At 41.9% G+C, this 19350-nt stretch overlaps 1 protein-coding gene across 1 annotated transcript in view; it reads left to right on the top strand.

The window, feature by feature from the left end:
• The window catches only part of SEMA4B (semaphorin 4B), a 185562-nt gene extending 175031 nt beyond the window's left edge, over positions 1 to 10531 (top strand). The window contains exons 7-16 of the mRNA XM_072148446.1: positions 1384 to 1495; positions 1631 to 1747; positions 2161 to 2318; positions 3827 to 4008; positions 4631 to 4781; positions 5373 to 5583; positions 5666 to 5781; positions 6813 to 6982; positions 7072 to 7166; positions 7331 to 10531. Coding sequence (XP_072004547.1) covers positions 1384 to 1495; positions 1631 to 1747; positions 2161 to 2318; positions 3827 to 4008; positions 4631 to 4781; positions 5373 to 5583; positions 5666 to 5781; positions 6813 to 6982; positions 7072 to 7166; positions 7331 to 8109 — 2091 coding nt within the window. The 3' untranslated portion in view covers positions 8110 to 10531. The remainder of the gene's footprint in view (positions 1 to 1383; positions 1496 to 1630; positions 1748 to 2160; positions 2319 to 3826; positions 4009 to 4630; positions 4782 to 5372; positions 5584 to 5665; positions 5782 to 6812; positions 6983 to 7071; positions 7167 to 7330) is intronic.
• Positions 10532 to 19350: the final 8819 nt, after the last annotated feature.

The raw sequence follows: 19350 nt of genomic DNA, 5'->3' as shown, positions 1-19350 counted from the left end.
TATTTGTATAATTACATTTTCTCATACATAATGTGTAGGGTTGGACATTCCAGGACTTTTGCCTGGTTCCGTGAATGTGGCATTATTGTATGTAGGCCATACGCTGAAACCTGTTTTGTGTTTTTGTAGTGACGTCACTTGTATCGATGCTTGTTATCATCCCAGTATATTAGGAACCCGCAGACTCAGTCCATGCTTGTATCATATATACTAACACCCTTTATGTTTTTACACCCACAACCAAAGTTATTTAACCACATCATGACTTGGAAATAGCATCCAGGCGGGTAATTATTATGTGGGTAAAGCCGTGGGAAATGCATGTATTTACCTATGGAATACCTGTAGATTATTAACTATGCCAATATTTATCCATTTTCTTCTGACTAAACGCTAGTCAGATAGTCTCTGCACAGATGTACTGATACCCACGGGGGCCCATGATGACTTGTAATGATTGTAAACACACAAACACATTCTGCCTGCTTCAATGCTTTTCATAGTGAAGCCAATTAGAAAATCCCACGTTACATGGAACTATTACACTAACAGAGGCCAACAGGTCCAGAATTATTCTCTACAGTAAAAAAGGATTAGCACTGTAGGAACGTGGAGCATGAGGGCCAATGTAGAAAAGAAGTTTTTCTGTATATGGTAAAAGTCAGGATTTAGATTATGTAATTTATAGGGTTTTGCAATTTAAGATATTCCTATTTTAGCCTCTTCAGCCCTAGAGTCTAGAGCAGTGATGGCCAACCTATGACACGCGTGTCAGTGCTGACACGCATAGCCATTTTCAGTGACACGCGGCTGCCAGAGAGTTAAGTTTCATCCTCGGCTCCTACACGGCCAGGTGCAGTAGCCGGGAGGCTGAGAGATTGTCCAGCACATTGTAATAAATAGATGTAGTATGGCAGTACATGGTAGGATCAATCACAGACCTAGGATTAAAGTACCCTAGAAGTTAAATAATTATACATATTTGTTATTTAAACAATAAATATCACAAAATTATGTTTTTTTTGTCAAGGTGACACACCACCCGAGTTATGCTCGTTTTTTTGGCGAATTTTGACACACCAAGCTCAAAAGGTTATCCATCACTGGTCTAGAGTGAAAGGTGTATTTCTATAAATGTCTGATATCCAACCATCATAAAGGATGATCAATGGCTTTCCAGTCTTTATGTGTGGGAGGAGTGTCCAGGATTCTTACTGTCTCTCCTATGAGTCCTGTCAAGATTTATGCAACTTTTCACCAAACAATTTCACTCCAAATCATATAAGATGTCAGAAAACTCCAATTTTCTGACATCTTTTCTTGTGCTATTATTTGCATTTAAGAATTTACTTACCGACCAAAGTGTCTCTCTTTCCATTATAGAGAATCAATGATTTTGCTCTAGAAACGGATTCCAATGGTGTTCCTATCATGGAAGACGGAAGGGGACGATGCCCATTCGATCCAGAATATAAGTCCTCTGCTATAATTGTTGGTAAGTGAACTTCTCCAAGAACCATGTATTATTTTCCCTAGAATGTTCCCAGAAAATCCTTTAAATACTCAATATATACTTACTGATTTTTTTATATTTTATGTACACTACTTACTTTGTTCTCTTCTGTACCAGACGGAGACTTGTATGGGGGCACCGTCAGTACCTTCCAAGGAAATGAACCCATTATATACAAGAGTGAAGACAGCAAGATTATGCTGAAGACTGAGACCTCCTTGAACTGGCTCCAAGGTTAACCTTTGATTTACTTCTTTGATAAGAGTATGTTCAGACATAACACGGCTTTTAATAGAGATCAGGGACCACTTTGATGTGTGCAGAACTTTGCTACACTGCAAATATTTGCCTTGAAGGATGAATCCAACTTTTCTAGAGCCCAGATAGCACATGCTGGTAGTCAGCCTATCTGTCTATCATCGATTTCTATTCTTTATTTACCGAGAATATGTCGGTATTGATGTAATTAAGACCCTGCAACAATGGAGGCGTATTAGGAGATTATTCGGGATGAGTACTTTGCAGTATGTAAATAAGGGCATAACAGGAGGACTCATCAGACTGGGATGTATGCTTGTGTTGACTCTGTGATTAACTGTGCACAGGACCTGCTATTAAACTCATTATCCCCGGCTTTGTCATTCCAGATCCAGCTTTTGTTGGCTCAGCTCATATTCCCGAGAATCTGCCCATAGGGAACCCTATAGGCGACGATGATAAGATTTATTTCTTTTTCACGGAGACAGGAAAAGAGTTTGACTTTTTTGAGAACCCTATTGTGTCACGGATCGCCCGAGTTTGTAAGGTAAGACTAAAGCATGTCACAACCCATGATTGTTCTACTAATCCTGTATACTCAACTGAGAGACTATGGGGGGAGATTTATCAGAAGTGTCTGAGAGCAGAACTGTTCTACTTGCTCATGGCAACCAATTAGAGCTCAGCTTTCATTTTTCCACAGCTGTTAATAAAACTAAAGCTGAGCTCTGATTGGTTTCCATGGACATCTACAACAGTTTTACCTCAGACGCTTCTGATAAATCTCCCCCATGTGAGGTCACCATGGGAATCTATATGAATGCATGTTTAATGGAACTTGTTATGTTGAGTATAAAGTCCAATTGAGTCCATTGAGATGGTCAATTTCATAGTTTGTAGGAAGAGTACCAGTATAAGTAATCATTTATGTATTTGAAGATCTGCTTTGTCTATGCTTAGGTGTCAAGTGGGTGGTGCTACTTAATGATTGACAGTTCTGCATGTGCTTTCTCATACAAGGAATACTGACCCCCTATAGTGAGGTTGCCCACTTAACTCCGACGCATAGAAATAACATGAATTTAAGTGAATAAATGACAAGTTACATTGACAATTGTTTCACAATATTATAAATCAATCTGCTCAGTTGATTCTGCTCTATAACATGCTGCCTGCAAGTAGGGCACTTTGTACAAACTGCTCAGCTCCTCATGCTCTGTAGCAGTGATGGCAAACCTTTTAGAGACCAAGTGCCCAAACTACAACCAAGAACCAAGACTCGGAGCAGGAGATACAATGATAATCCAGATCTGTCCACACCTTCCCACTCCTCCAGTAGTCCCAGGTAGTCCTGTTACTTTAAAATAGATCAGTGCACAGCAAGTCCTGGGCTGTCTGGGACTGCAGGAAGATACCTGGAGTCCTCCCTGTGATGGCCTGGGTGCCCACAGAAAGGGCTCTGAAGGGCCACCTCTGGCACCCGTGCCATAGGTTCTCCGCCACTGCTCTATAGCATGCTGCCTGTTGATACGACACTCAATTAGTTCCTTCTGCTCTATAACATGCAGATAGGAAGATAGGAAACCATGTACAATTTGCTCAGCTCCTCCTGCTTTATAACATTCCGTCTGCAAATAAGACAGCGTTTGACATGACTAGTTCCCTTTTAACTATGTGATGTGTCTGGAACACAGTTGTGTATATAGTTGTATTTCATTAAACCTTTTGTCTGAATCAATGTCATAATCTGAAATGAGTGTATTAAGACATGAATGGACTTATGGCCTAGAAAGTAGTATTTTTTTCCTATGAGAGTAAGCCGCTGCTAGACTTCCCTGTCTGGTATCCTCTAGATTGAAAACCATCCAACCATTGGCCCATCCATCTTTCCCCTGACAGGATGAGTTGGCACAGCCACATACACATTGGGTATGCAGCCAGACAGAATGAAATGATCTGGCTTGGGTAACTTTGGATGACTTTAATTCCGTACTACTTTCTGGGTTATGATTCTTTTATAATTCCTATGACATCATCACATTTTCTGCCTATTAGGGTGACCTTGGTGGCGAGCGTGTCCTACAGAAGAAGTGGACCACATTCCAGAAGGCCCAGCTTCTCTGCACTCGCCCAGAAGACGGCTTTCCCTTTAATGTCTTGAAGGACATGTTTGTACTCACCCCAGGAGGGGAACATTGGAAGAATACCATTTTCTATGGGGTCTTTACTTCGCAGTGGTAAGCAGAAAGTTATTAGTATTCATTCTATGTGTGGATGTGAGGAACACCCAAGATTTTGGCTTTCCTTTTACAAGTCCCATGCTGTGACTTTGCTGTGAACACTGTTTTTTAACATCATTACAGCCTTGTTTTGTGAACTACATCTCAGTGTTGTCTTTGTTTTGTACTGACCACTTTGTCCTACTTCCCCGAGCTTGTTTTATGTGACCACGGCTTTCACAGGATTGTTAGAATGGTTAGATGGTCTGAATTAAGACACTTGGACTGTATATTATATCTCATGTAACTTTGATTTATCACTAGAGATGCGCTGGCCCTATATGGGAACCTGAGGGTTGACACTTAGAATATAGAAAGAGTGTATGGACCCCAATAACACATGCTATGCCAACATAAGATGTACACAGCATACTGTTCACACATAGATACAAGTGCATCACATACGCATTAGACGACTCTTGTTCACATATAAGACACATGTGTAACTGACTTGCATAGCATACACATTCATAATATAGTTTGTAGGGGGGCACCTTTCTATGAGCCCCTGTGCACCTGCACAGGCTATATGTCCACCCCTTTGGAAACCTTAAATTTAGAAATGTATTTTTCTCTCCAGGAACAAGGGAGGTGTTGGAAGCTCAGCTGTATGTGCCTTCTCAATGGCTGATGTACAAAGGGCGTTCAATGGCCTCTACAAGGAAGTAAACCGGGAGTCCCAGCAGTGGAGCACATACACAGATTCTGTACCAGAGCCACGTCCGGGAGCTGTAAGTATTGCATGTCTCTTCACATGTGTTAAAAGACTGAGACAGGTTTTCGAAAAACAGAAAAACATAATCTTTGATCCTCTAGGTATTAGTGTAGCTCTGAAGTCTTATTATTCCTGCAATTTATTAAGTCAGATTTGAGCGTTTAACTGGTTAATATTATATCTAAAGGCATTGGATAACTTTTCAGTAAGTTCCAGAAATCTGTGTATGGAGACTCATTTGTGTAGTGAAAAAGCAAGCAATTATGGGCGTTCAGAGACTTTTCCTTTTTCATCCCTAAAATTCTTTGTACTGAAAGTTCTTGTCCTACTATTGGATCCTTTGAGGCAATACTGCCCTCTAGTGGACAAACCTCAAACTCTGTAGAAATGTAGTATTTTGCTCTGTATTGAAATTTTATTTTTATCTCACATTATTTATATAGCACCACAATTATCTACCTATTGCCTAGAGAAGTGAAAATTATGTGTTATACAAAGTTCTTGAGTGATGTGTATATTAACTGGCAAAACTCCAAAACCCTAATCCTTTTGATCTATGATTCTACAGTTTGGTAAAATTTTTATAATTTTTTTTTTACCCTTACAGTGTATCACTAACAAAGCAAGGAACATGAAGATCAATTCCTCCTTACAAATGCCTGACCGAGTACTAAACTTCATCAAAGACCATTTCTTGATGGACAGTCCCGTGCGGAGCCAACCTCTACTACTACAGACGGAGATGCTCTATCAGCAGATCAGTGTGCAAAGGGTGAAGGGGCTGAAGAAAACCTATGATGTCATGTTTCTGGGGACAGGTAAGGGGGTCATACAGTTGGTAATTACTAAGTTATTACTGTGGTATCAGTGTTAATATTGATATTAATATCTGTTCCATAGATGATGGCCGACTGCACAAGGCTGTCCATGTGAATAAGAAAGTCCACATTATCGAAGAGATCAAACTGTTCCCAAGTGCAGATCCAGTCCAGGAATTATTGATTGATCACAGCAAGGTAGGTCTGGACTTGACTTTGCCATAGGCAACATAAGAATAACTCTGTAGGATGGATTTATATTATTTATATTCCCTGAACTATACACATTCATTAGCTCAAGGCCAATATCCTAAAGATCCCCCATACACACAGGAGAGCAACCACCAAAATCCACTGTTAGAGGAAGTTTGTTGCCATATGAGATAAGTTGGTGTCCGAGGAGTCTGGTATCTGCTTATTTTCCTCCTATACGCCTATGTTTGGGGAAGTTTCGAGGAATACCAGTTGGGCAGCTATTAAGGGTGTATGGCCACTAACATAATATTAACAAAGTAAGATACAATCTATAGGCAGATATCGCACTAGTCAGGGGAGTAACTAGGAGAGACAGGGCCCCATAGCAGACTTCTGAATGGGGCCCCTCTACCCCCTCAGAAAATATTTGTATATGCACTTATGCTCACACATTTATGCACATTTATGCACTGTTATATATATTTATACACTTACACAGATATGATCCAGTAGCTGCTGACCACATACAGAAAATACATATGAGAGATCCCTAGTCATTCTGCTGTCCCCTCCCTCTTCCCCAACATTTCTTATCTGAGCTGCCGATTCATACTGTGTACTGTTATATACATATTATGCTGTACCATGTGCAGTGTAATCTGTGTCTCAGGTTGCTGCTGTGTTGGGATGGATTGATGATGCACATCCTCCATTCTTTAGTGTATCAGGTCGGATGCCGGGGCCCCCTGACAATATGGGTCCCATAGCAGCTGTTATGGCTGCTGCCACTGTAGTTACGCCCCAGGCACCAGTTGCATTTAATCCCTCAATATCAGTATCCACAATGTCTTGTGTATAAGTATCAATTGATTTATATTTGTATGCCAAATCTTTCCATTATACTTTATTTTTGTGTACTGATTAAATCATTGAATTATCTCTTACAATTTAGTAACTATAAGTAGAATGAATAGTCTTTCATTCGTATGATGCATTTGTAGCCTTGAAAATTCATTTCACTCTCTGTTTTCTAGAACCTGGTTTATGCCTCTTCTCGTTCAATGGTGGTACAAGTTCCCGTCTCCAACTGCAGTATGTATGCCACTTGTGGGGAATGCATCCTTTCACGTGATCCGTATTGTGCATGGACCAAGAGAGGCTGTCGCAGTGTCCACCACCATTCCCATGATCCAAATGTGATACAGTGAGTGTTCCTTGCTATATCTCTTTAGCAGTGAAGGGAGGACATATATAAAAGATCCATTTTTTCATTGCCATATTTTTGTACTGCAGGCACTGGCTCCAAGACATTGAAAATGCTGATACTGAGAACCTTTGCCAGCAGAAGAATAGCTCAGGGGCTTCTGGAAGGGTTCTGGTATCAAATGGTAAGTCACTGAAAGACTAGGATGTGTATGTGGCTAGATGTGTGTAGATAGTTTTGAGAGAAAGATGTATCAATTAGATGTTGGAGGCAGATGTAGGATGAATGGATATTATCAAAGTCTGTAGAATTCTCTATTAATTCCTGGTATTGTTGCTTTATTCACAGAAGAGCCAGAGTGTAAGAAGATTGTGCTAAGACCCAATAATGCTACTACATTGCCATGCAACTTGTTATCCAACTTGGCCCATCGTCAATGGCATCACAACAAGAAACTTATCGATGCCTCATATTTCGTATTTGAAACTGGAGACCTCATCCTTGTTAACAGCCCAGAAAGACTGGGAACATATGAATGCTGGTCAGTAGAGAAGGATTTCAGAAAGTTGATGGTCAAGTACTGTGTGGAGTCAGACACTGTCATAAAAGCAACCACTCAAAGGGCTCAAACCGAAATGATCTTTCACCATGTTAGTGCCGCCGACAAGGAGGACAACAGTTCCGAATTATTGTCCTCAAAATCTGGGAGCAGTTCTGCCCAACAATCAGGGAAAACTTACTGGAATGAATTTTTGATAATGACTGTACTTTTTGTAGTAGTCTTAGTGATTCTGGCATTGTGCGTCTTGTATAAGCATCGTAGTGGAATGAAGTCTATTCTGAAGCCAGTGGAAAATTCAGACAAGAAGCCACGCAAGAATGCCGAAAGTGTGCCCTTAAATGGTAGCAGTGTTCCTATCCCACAAGCTGACCATAAAGGTTATCAGACTTTAAATGACAACTATATAATCAGTACTCCAGTTCATGACCCATTAGTCGCTAGTAAAATTGTATCAGAATCTGAGAAAAGACCTCTGAACGTCAAAGACACTCTTGTGGAGGTATCTCCAACATGCCCGAGACCTAGGGTACGACTAGGATCAGAAATAAGAGATTCTGTGGTATGAGACTTAAAACTAAGACATTGTTGTACCCACAAACCACTAAGGGACCACAAGCAACCGTTATACAAGGCTTTGTGATCCACAAGTATTCTATGTGTGTGCATGCAACTTTTTGATGATGGTCAAAACTTGATTGTCAACCCAGGCTACCTATCCATGGATAGCTTCTGTGTGCAGAGAGTATCCAAGTGTACATTGTGGAAAGATAGCACATCATCTTCTGTTACAATCATCATCATTGTTTCTAGACACAGAAGGACAATTGTGTTTGGAGGCATGTGCACACTTGGTCCCCAGGTAGCACATTTCCATTTCAACATTCATCTGATAAGCCGTGTACAAGGACCACCTCTGAATAATTTGCACATGGTTAGTAGAAAGTTGGGATACTAGTGTTATTCCTCCACTATGACTGGTCTTCAGTATCGGTTGAGAAGAAAAAAAGAAAACCAAATGTTGGAGGTCCCTAAGGCCTCATTCATGTTCGAAGACCTTCAAGAATGTTGTACCTGTGAACATTGTGTAGATCGGTGCGCATTGAACACTAATTCTGAACAGCAAAGGAACACTGTGTCAGTGTTGGAAGGTTTTAATGAAAAGCACAATAAGAATCCGACACCAGCCACGAAAAAGGGTGTTCAGGGTCTAATCGGGTACATTGCCAACTGGTAGCAATATTCTACTGCTAAACACCTCACAACAGAAGTGTAAGACACCCTTCTGTCCTATGGAGGAACTCTCAGATATTTGCCACGTCGTCCAAGCAACCATCGTCATGAACACTTGTTGCACCTACTGCTGACGGTCATCCGTATCCTGAACCTTTTAGAAAACATCTATTAATGTTATTTGTGGGTTTTTGTTGTTTTGTCATTACCTTTTTTTTTTGTTTAAAATAATGTGAAACCAGGAACTGGTGTTACGGCACCAACAACCAGCTGTAATCTGCCTAAAGTGTAAAAGGTACACACACAGATTCTTTAATTTATCAATTTGTTAGAAATTGTGACACATCATTTTTGTGTTGGGGGGGTGTATATATTGTATATTTCTCATGCGTTTTTATTTGCATTTGTTTTTGAGTACATGTGTGTATGGGATGTGTTCTGTTAGTTTTGACTGATTTCCAGTACCAGTACAGTAGAGTAAACCATTACTCCACGTGACCAGGATAGAGTATTCATTTCATAGTGAAATGACATTGTCTTACCAGTCACACTTTATCCAGTGCCTTCATGATGCAGGGCTTTGTTAACATATACAAAGCTTGTACAGTACGACATCCTGTGCTCATTTTAGATATTCTGTATCATCGGTGTAACCTTTAAGTTGGAGGATGTCATGGAAGTTGTCGGCACACTCTTCCTCGGCTAATACAACATACTGATTGTGGGGTGTCTGAGAGTAGATTGCAAGCACACATGCCCCACTCCTAGAGTGCCATAAATGTCTGCTCTGAGCAGTGTTTAAAGGGGGTCTCCCATGGCTGAAAAACATGGCTGCTTTCTTCCAAAAACCATGCCACACCTGGTCATGGTCTGTGCAGGTATTGCAGTTCAGCTGTATATAAATGAATGGAGCTTAGTTGTAATACCACACACTACCCATGGCCAAGTGTGGCGCTGTTTTTGGAAGAATATAGACATGCTTTTCAACCTTGGGAGAACCCGTTTAAAAATATACCAAAGTAGTTGTAATGCTACTAGATATTGTATAGACTTGTACAAAGTAGATTTGTGCAGATAAGGTTTTAAGGGTATCTCCATAAGGTAATCCAGTCCTTTTTGTACACAGGAACACCAACAAATGAGAATGGTACTGAATAGTATGGAGATAACCTCTCATTGAACTATAGCTACGCTACGTCTTTATAAAGCACATGTACCTCAGCTAGAATCAAGCTCCCCACAATAATCCATAGACGTTTCCAGTCTCTGTCGGAATCTAGATAAGGAGGATTGACCAGTGATGATTTGCATAAAACTACTCCTGAACAGCAGATACGTCTTTGAATGTACAGTATTGATTGAGTAAAGCACATCCCCAAATAATAGACTTCTGTAACTTAGTTGACATTCAGTGACTACATGTAGGCTACATGCTAATAACCAGATCTACAATGCTGTGAACCAGCTGCTGCTTGACAGGGATATTTACCGGTACGACACTGAACATAGAGGACCACTAGGACTCTGACGTAATCTTACCTGTGTAGCAAGAGAACCGCGCACCTTATCACACTGCATGCATGGAAACGTCCCATCCGTTGTAAATATATATGTGCCGCTTTTCTGTGCCAAATGTTTTGTCAGTATGTGGTGTTGGTGAGTCCTATTGAACAGTTTGCTTCCCTTTGTTGATTTTGCAGTTTATGAACATTTTTTTATTACAGCACTTTATTTTTAATAAAATGTGGTAAATTTACTCTTTTTTTTCTGGATTTGAATTTTTAATGAAAAAAAAAAACAATGAAAACTATTAGAGAACAGATCCCATTAAGCCATGGGAAGGTAGTTCTAAGGACAGGGAAGAATAGACTTGATCCCTAGTCAGTCCAAGACCATTGTGCAAGGGGCATCCAGGAACTGCAATTGAGTAACCTAGAGGGGCTATCTACTGTTAGTGGACACAGAAACGCAAGAACCTAGATAGAACTGCGACGTCCTTCCACCGGGCCTGGGCTTATGGCTTGGAGGCAGCTGGATTCCCCTGGTACCTTAGTGGCTGGCTTTAGCGCGGCCTAGTGCAAGACTTGTCACAGTCATTAGGTGGAAGAGGCCTCGTCCATGCCACGCGGGTACAACAAGCTAGAAGAAGGAGCAACCTGCAGGGGCCATCATGAGGGACATGATGGAAAAATTGAAAAAAAGAAAACAACACTTAATCCAGTTGCTTATCACTTGTTTCTATTTCATCCTACAAAATCTTCCCTTGTGTCCCTTAAAATAAGCCATGGCCTCTTCCTCCTCAACGTCCTTTGTCAGGCTCGAGTATCCTAACTGCAGTCTGTCAAACAGCATTCATGTATTGCAAGTTTTAGTTTTTTGCTAAACTTTTTCAGGCCTGGTCATCAAGAAGTTTATTTTAGATGATAAAATTACAATTAAATTTCCAGCCAATGCTGATGAGTAAATTCACTTCCTAGAATGTCTGGGTCATGTCACTTGGAATATAATCATTGTTCAAATCACCATGATAATTACTGCTAATTGCTGACATACAACACACTGTGGGTCCCCTCTTATATCCCCCCCCCATTTTGTGGGACCCCTCTCATATTCCCCCCCGCCCCCAAATTGTGGACAAGAAAGTCGCAATCCCTCCACTTTTTTTTCACTCCAGGTTTGGACATCAAATACTGCATCTGAAAAACGGAACTGCAGAAACGCACCCTGCATCTCCATCTAAGAATTATATGACATAAAATCAATGGGGTTAATGACATTTATCAGGGTTTAAAATCAAATTTTCAGGTGTTCAAGAAGCCCAGAAATAACAATTTCTTGAAAACCACCAGGAATTGCAACTATGTTCCCCTCACAGAAAGTTGTTGTGCAGGCTGCTCCAGGCTATGGAGTGAGACGGCATGGGACATTGTTACCCCACACATGCGCACCAGCTATAGCAGGCTTGAACAGATGCAGGCTATAGCACAATTGTACATCGGCATATCCGACGGAGCAGAGGGGCAGGGTTTCATCATTTGTTGGCAGGTAACTTAAGCTAATAGATAGCTGAATATTCCCTTCTATTACTTCAGAATTCCCAACTTATATATTTTTTAAAAACTTTCTTATCTATTGTCTAAACTCATAAATTAGACATCTACTTTCTGACTCATAAATTATTAACTAGTGTCACTTTGCATCCTGATGCAGGATCTCACCCACTAATAGTCCCTAAAGTGTTGTAAAAATATGCTTATGAGCTGCAAGTGATTTTAGGGGCTCTGGCGAGCCCGAACACTTACTGTTCATTTATGCAACAGCTCCGTCGAGTGTAGGCCTCATACACATACATCAGGCCAGATGGGTAAAGCTTGCGCCTCTTGGGGCACTCCCAATGTAGGTGACAGATTCCCGGCCGATGGTAAAAGGGAGGCCCGTGACGGCAGCAGCTGACCAGGGTTACTTTATTACGACAACTTTTCATAGTACTCTCCAACAGCAGCAAATAACAGTCTGGTCAGAACACCTTCCTCTGAGGGCAAACAGGCCTGCTAGTTTGCTGGCTGTGGCAGAATAAAAATCCTTTAGATAGCAGGAACTATAGTAGTTCCACAGCCTGGACCAGTGGCTGGCTGGAATGAATTTAGGAGGACCTAAGGTGAGGTGGCACTCAGAGCCCTTTCTGTGGGCACTCAGGCCATCACCAGAGATGACTCCAGGTGTATTCCTGCAGTCACAGACAGCCCAGGACTTGCTGTGCACAGAGCTATATTAAAGTGACAGCTCTACCTGGGACTATTTTCTGCTTTATTGGTGCCTCAGGGTGCTGGTATCAATGAAAGCTGTGACAGAGAAGGGAGTATAAATCTTAAATTAAATTTCTGTGTTGGCACTTGAGATAAATTAGTGGGTCTTTGTTGTAGTTTGGGCACTCGGTCTCTAAAAGGTTTGCCATCACTGACCTAAGGTATAACTCCAGTGACCGGAGACTAACAAAAAGAGAAGACTAAGTCCAAAGGCCCAGAACTCCAGAATGAGCATCAATTTATAGACATTTGCCAAATCCTTAATGTTCTAGGACCAGAACAGCCAATCAGTCACTTGGCGCCGATGCGCCACAATCCGATCGCGTGCGCCAAAATCCCAGGGCAATTCAGGCACAAATCGGAAACATTCGGGTAACACGTCGGGAAAACGCGAATCGGGCCCTTAGTAAATGACCCCCATTATGTTTAGATTTGCAGTGCATGATAAAATAGCAGTGGCAATCCCATTCACACATTGCTAAAAAAAAAAAAAAAAAAAAAAGAGTCTGCAACCGAAAAAGCCTTCCACTATGAATTTAATGCACAGCTCTGCCACCTTGCCACAGCAAAATCTTGTCATTAAACCCACCAGAAAACAGGCAATTTTATCTGGTTTATGATGCTTACAGAATGGTTGAGGGTAAAATCTGCAGCCTTGTAGGATGGTGCCCTTAAAGTGCTAAAGACTGGCACAAGTACAGCAGATGAACTTGTAATTCAAAGATTATTTACTATGCAACATGTCCGCTTTAAAATGTGTAAGTGCCACCAAGTATAAATAGGAATGACATGAACTAGTAATTACCTATTCCATATGGTGTAATAAGCTTCATATTAATCTGTATATAAAAAATGCAAAAAAAGTGTACAGTATATATGCCAAAATATAAAAGAAACCTTAGTCATGTGCATTCCAGTATGCTATTATATAGCTCCCTCTAGTGTTCATCAAAGAAAACTTAAAAGATAACATGACGTGGTTTAGTGTCCAAAGTCGCCTTTTACCTAGTCCCTCTGTACCGGCCATCAAAAAAACCTTTATACTTACCTAGAGATGGGTTCGTTGGGGCAGTAATTCAATGAAGCCAGAACAGTACACCCCAGCATAGTGAAACCAGGGAGCACCGGAACAAGGCAACTATAAAGGTTTTTTTTTTTTATTTTAAAAGAAGGCACAGAGGAACTAGATAAAGGGCTATTTGGAACACTAACCACCAGTCCATAAGGTCCTGTGGGTGATTTAGCGTCCCAAATCATCCTGACAGGTGTCCTTTAAAAACTGTGTATTACAGAGATATGGTCGCCATATGGGAGCGGTACATTGCAGCGCATGTATGTTTTTTTTCAGCAAAACCACTCAGCACAGGGAGTAAACAAGAAATGTTTCTGCATCAGTGTAGCTACAGCATTCTCAAAGTTAGTTTTTGCCATTTACCATCCGTTATCTTTTTGTAACAGAGGTAAATTATAGGGAAATCCTGATGTTAGTGTGAACTCAGCTTAAGAATACACATACCCACAAAGCCTCCAGCACTACAGAGGGCACGATTTCAGTAACCCTGGCAACGACAAGACTTTTAATTGATCACAAATGCCATGAGGATCACAAGTGGCGAAAGGCAAACAATTATATGCCGGACACATGACCATCCTCATAATTTGTAGAGAAAAAAATATTATTATTTTATGGGACCAAAATTAAAGTTGGAGCCAAGAAAGCAGTAAGTTCAGCTCATATATAAAGTTGTTGAGATGTAAATCTGTCAGTGGCCATGGCTACCAAACCAGTGCTAAGAGGATATTTAACCCCAATAGCTGTTGGTATATACACTCACAGTATAGTGTGCATTGTTTTCAGTGTTGCCTAGGAAGGGAGGGTAGCAAATAAGCCACTAATAATAGATAATTGGGGTCTAATCCTGGCATCGCGCCAGAACATGTGCACCCTCTTTATCCGGTTTACTGTGTTCTGCCTACCTTCAAGCAGTCTTCAGTAGCAGCAATGCAGGATATTGTGGCAGATGAATGGAATGAAGCTGTAATACTGTGCATTGCTGTGGTCCCTTTAAAGAGGACCTGTCACCTATATATATATAAATGAAAAACGGCAGCACTCCATATAGTGAAAACAAACGTGGTTTTTATTCCACCTCGTGCGACGTTTCGGCTGTTTCCCTGGGAAACAGCCGAAACGTCGCACGAGGTGGAATAAAAACCACGTTTGTTTTCACTATATGGAGTGCTGCCGTTTTTCATTTTTTATACTTCGTGGACTCTGCATGGTGAGAGTGCAGGATAGCACCCATATATCCATCTTTTCAAAGAGACTGTGCTGCTATTTATTCTAATTATATACACTCACTGGCCACTTTATTAGGTACACCTGTCCAACTGCTTGTTAACACTTAATTTCTAATCAGTCAATCACATGGTGGCAACTCAGTGCATTTAGGCATGTAGACATGGTCAAGACAATCTCCTGCAGTTCAAACTGAGCATCAGTATGGGGAAGAAAGGTGATTTGAGTGCCTTTGAACGTGGCATGGTTGTTGGTGCCAGAAGGGCTGGTCTGAGTATTTCAGAAACTGCTGATCTACTGGAATTTTCACGCGCAACCATCTCTAGGGTTTACAGAGAATGGTCCGAAAAAGAAAAAACATCCAGTGAGCGGCAGTTCTGTGGGCGGAAATGCCTTGTTGATGCCAGAGGTCAGAGGAGAATGGGCAGACTGGTTCGAGCTGATAGAAAGGCAACAGTGACTCAAATCGCCACCCGTTACAACCAAGGTAGGCAGAAGAGCATCTCTGAACGCACAGTACGTCGAACTTTGAGGCAGATGGGCTACAGCAGCAGAAGACCACACCGGGTGCCACTCCTTTCAGCTAAGAACAGGAAACTGAGGCTACAATTTGCACAAGCTCATCGAAATTGGACAGTAGAAGATTGGAAAAACGTTGCCTGGTCTGATGAGTCTCGATTTCTGCTGCGACATTCGGAGAGTAGGGTCAGAATTTGGCGTCAACAACATGAAAGCATGGATCCATCCTGCCTTGTATCAACGGTTCAGGCTGGTGGTGGTGGTGTCATGGTGTGGGGAATATTTTCTTGGCACTCTTTGGGCCCCTTGGTACCAATTGAGCATCGTTGCAACGCCACAGCCTACCTGAGTATTGCTGCTGACCATGTCCATCCCTTTATGACCACAATGTACCCAACATCTGATGGCTACTTTCAGCAGGATAATGCGCCATGTCATAAAGCTGGAATCATCTCAGACTGGTTTCTTGAACATGACAATGAGTTCACTATACTCAAATGGCCTCCACAGTCACCAGATCTCAATCCAATAGAGCATCTTTGGGATGTGGTGGAACGGGAGATTCGCATCATGGATGTGCAGCCGACAAATCTGCGGCAACTGTGTGATGCCATCATGTCAATATGGACCAAAATCTCTGAGGAATGCTTCCAGCACCTTGTTGAATCTATGCCACGAAGAATTGAGGCAGTTCTGAAGGCAAAAGGGGGTCCAACCCGTTACTAGCATGGTGTACCTAATAAAGTGGTCGGTGAGTGTATACTCACCGGCCACTTTATTAGGTACACCTGTCCAACTGCTCGTTAACACTTATTTCTAATCAGCCAATCACATGGCAGCAACTCAGTGAATTTAGGCATGTAGACATGGTCAAGACAATCTCCTGCAGTTCAAACTGAGCATCAGTATGGGGAAGAAATGTGATTTGAGTGCCTTTGAACGTGGCATGGTTGTTGGTGCCAGAAGGGCTGGTCTGAGTATTTCAGAAACTGCTGATCTACTGGGATTTTCACGCACAACCATCTCTAGGGTTTACAGAGAATGGTCTGAAAAAGAAAAAACATCCAGTGAGCGGCAGTTCTGTGGGCGGAAATGCCTTGTTGATACCAGAGGTCAGAGGAGAATGGGCAGACTGGTTCGAGCTGATAGAAAGGCAACAGTGACTCAAATCGCCACCCGTTACAACCAAGGTAGGCAGCAGAGCATCTCTGAACGCACAGTACGTCAAACTTTGAGGCAGATGGGCTACAGCAGTAGAAGACCACACCGGGTGCTACTCCTTTCAGCTGAAAACAGGAAACTGAGGCTACAATTTGCACAAGCCCATCGAAATTGAACAGTAGAAGATTGGAAAAACGTTGCCTGGTCTGATGAGTCTCGATTTCTGCTGCGACATTTGGATGGTAGGGTCAGAATTTGGCGTCAACAACATGAAAGCATGGATCCATCCTGCCTTGTATCAACGGTTCAGGCTGGTGGTGGTGGTGTCATGGTGTGGGGGAAATTTTCTTGGCACTCTTTGGGCCCCTTGGTACCAATTGAGCATCGTTGCAACGCCACAGCCTACCTGAGTATTGTTGCTGACCATGTCCATCCCTTTATGACCACAATGTACCCAACATCTGATGGCTACTTTCAGCAGGATAATGCGCCATGTCATAAAGCTGGAATCATCTCAGACTGGTTTCTTGAACATGACAATGAGTTCACTGTACTCAAATGGCCTCCACAATCACCAGATCTCAATCCAATAGAGCATCTTTGGGATGTGGTGGAATGGGAGATTCGCATCATGGATGTGCAGCCGACAAATCTGCGGCAACTGCGTGATGCCATCATGTCAATATGGACCAAAATCTCTGAGGAATGCTTCCAGCACCTTGTTGAATCTATGCCACGAAGAATTGAGGCAGATCTGAAGGCAAAAGGGGGACCAACCCGTTACTAGCATGGTGTACCTAATAAAGTGGCCAGTGAGTGTGTATATATATATATATATATATATATATAAATTGGGTGGTTTGGGGCAGTTAACCACCAGAACATAAAGGACCTACAGGTGGTTTAGTGTCCAAAATCGCCCTGACCGATACACTCATAAAAAGGCACGAGTCGCTGCAGAGTCGCAACAGATGGAGCAGTGTTACACTGCTATCGTTATCGGAACCCTTTGATAACGCTAGCAGACAGCTCCGCGATGTACAATAGCGCTAAAAAAGCTCCGGTGTATTCATGAGGGGGCAGGACTAGGCCACATGAAGCTCGGCACTCACCACTGGCCTATGGAGTGAGAGGGGCTGTCACGGCGAGGACGCCGCCGCCTCGTCACGTGACGTGGGGTGCAACTGTACGGGTTAATTTAGCCTACTCAAATTTGCGCTCACCTTTCACTCAGGACACAAATTGAGCATAAATCACACCTCATATAGCTCCAGCACCCCCCAGACCCGCTGCCACCACTTATTGCATTTATACTGGGACCAATAAGTATCCCACTCTACATCAACTCTTGCTCTCAAGCAGTCACTTTGTCACACCACTAGACATGCACACTCAGCACTCCAGCAGTCACACAGCTAACCACACTTCACAAGGCTATGAGTTCGCAGAGCATACAGGGACCAAAATTAAAGTGAAAAGCTTTAATTATAATAAGTTGATCAGTGCATAAAAAGATATTATTAAAAACAAAAGAATTACAAAATAAAATGACACACAACACAGCAAAACAGTTATAAAATAAAAAGGGAGAAAAATAACAGAAACTTACAAACTTAAAGTAAATCCTGATCCCTGGAGGTGGGAGAAATAAGGAACACACTCAGCTTGTCAAGCAGCCCCCAAAATGTGAACACCATCATATTGTTTTATAACTTCTCAGTTTGGTTCAGGTTTCAGAACCTCCCATTCATTAATTAGTCCAGAGGGTCATTCACGATTGGGCAAAGTTTTAATGAGGGGGGAGAGTCCAGGAATATTTAAACAGTCTTTTGTTTCCAAATCCTGATGCAGAAGAGGGGGGGTAGGGAGACCAAATGTCATTTGGGGTCTGAACAGACCAGTCTTCAGTTCAGAGGTTATCAGGCTGTTAAAGCTCCAGGATGTCATAAAAGCTGCCTGGACGCTTCAATAGATGCCAAATATTTAAACAGTTTGTAATTGCCCAATAGTTAAACCAATCTTATGCATTCACAATTAATATCTCCTTGACAGGGGCTTTGAGTGCGTTTCTATTGTACAGCGCGGCAGTCTCTGCTGAAGTTTTCGATAGCGCTAGCAGTGTAACACTGCTACATCTGTTGTAGAACTAGGAGGTCCTTACTTTAGTAAGCAGCCCCTAGTGCCGTTTCATGGGTGACAGGTCCTCTTTAAATAATGTACTGGAATAGGACTCAATTTCCAGATCCTATAAAAACTGCTTTGTGTATTGTGTCAGGGCGATTTTGGACACTAAACCACCCGTAGGTCCTTATGTTCTGGTGGTTAACTGCCCCAAACCACCCTATTTATATTTAGAAATGCACTCAAAGCCCCTCTCACCAGTCCAGTGGTGAGTGCCGAGGTTCATGTGGCCTAGTCCCGCCCCCTCATGAATACGCCGGACCGTTTTTAGCGCTATTGTACATCGCGGAGGTGCCTGCTAGTGTTATCTTATTAATATTTTTATGTATATCACTTTTATGGTTTTTGTATTTTGGCTTTTAATAAACTAGTATCCTAGACACAATTTTTGTTTCTTTGGAGTACTCAATTGGCGCCCCGATAGTGCTCATACCTTTTTCTCATACCCTCTACATCTGTTGTAGCACTAGGAGCTCCTTACTTTAGTAAGCAGCTACTAATGCCTTTTTATGAGTGACAGGTCCTCTATAAATAATGTACTGGAATAGGACTCAATTTCCAGATCCTATAGAAACCGGACACTAAATCTAAATCTGACACTAAAGTGGTC

The sequence above is a fragment of the Engystomops pustulosus genome, chromosome 4, assembly GCF_040894005.1.
Source record: "Engystomops pustulosus chromosome 4, aEngPut4.maternal, whole genome shotgun sequence".
NCBI lineage: Eukaryota > Metazoa > Chordata > Amphibia > Anura > Leptodactylidae > Engystomops > Engystomops pustulosus.
Note: the sequence above shows the minus strand (reverse complement) of the source record. Positions and strands in the feature narration are given on the sequence as shown.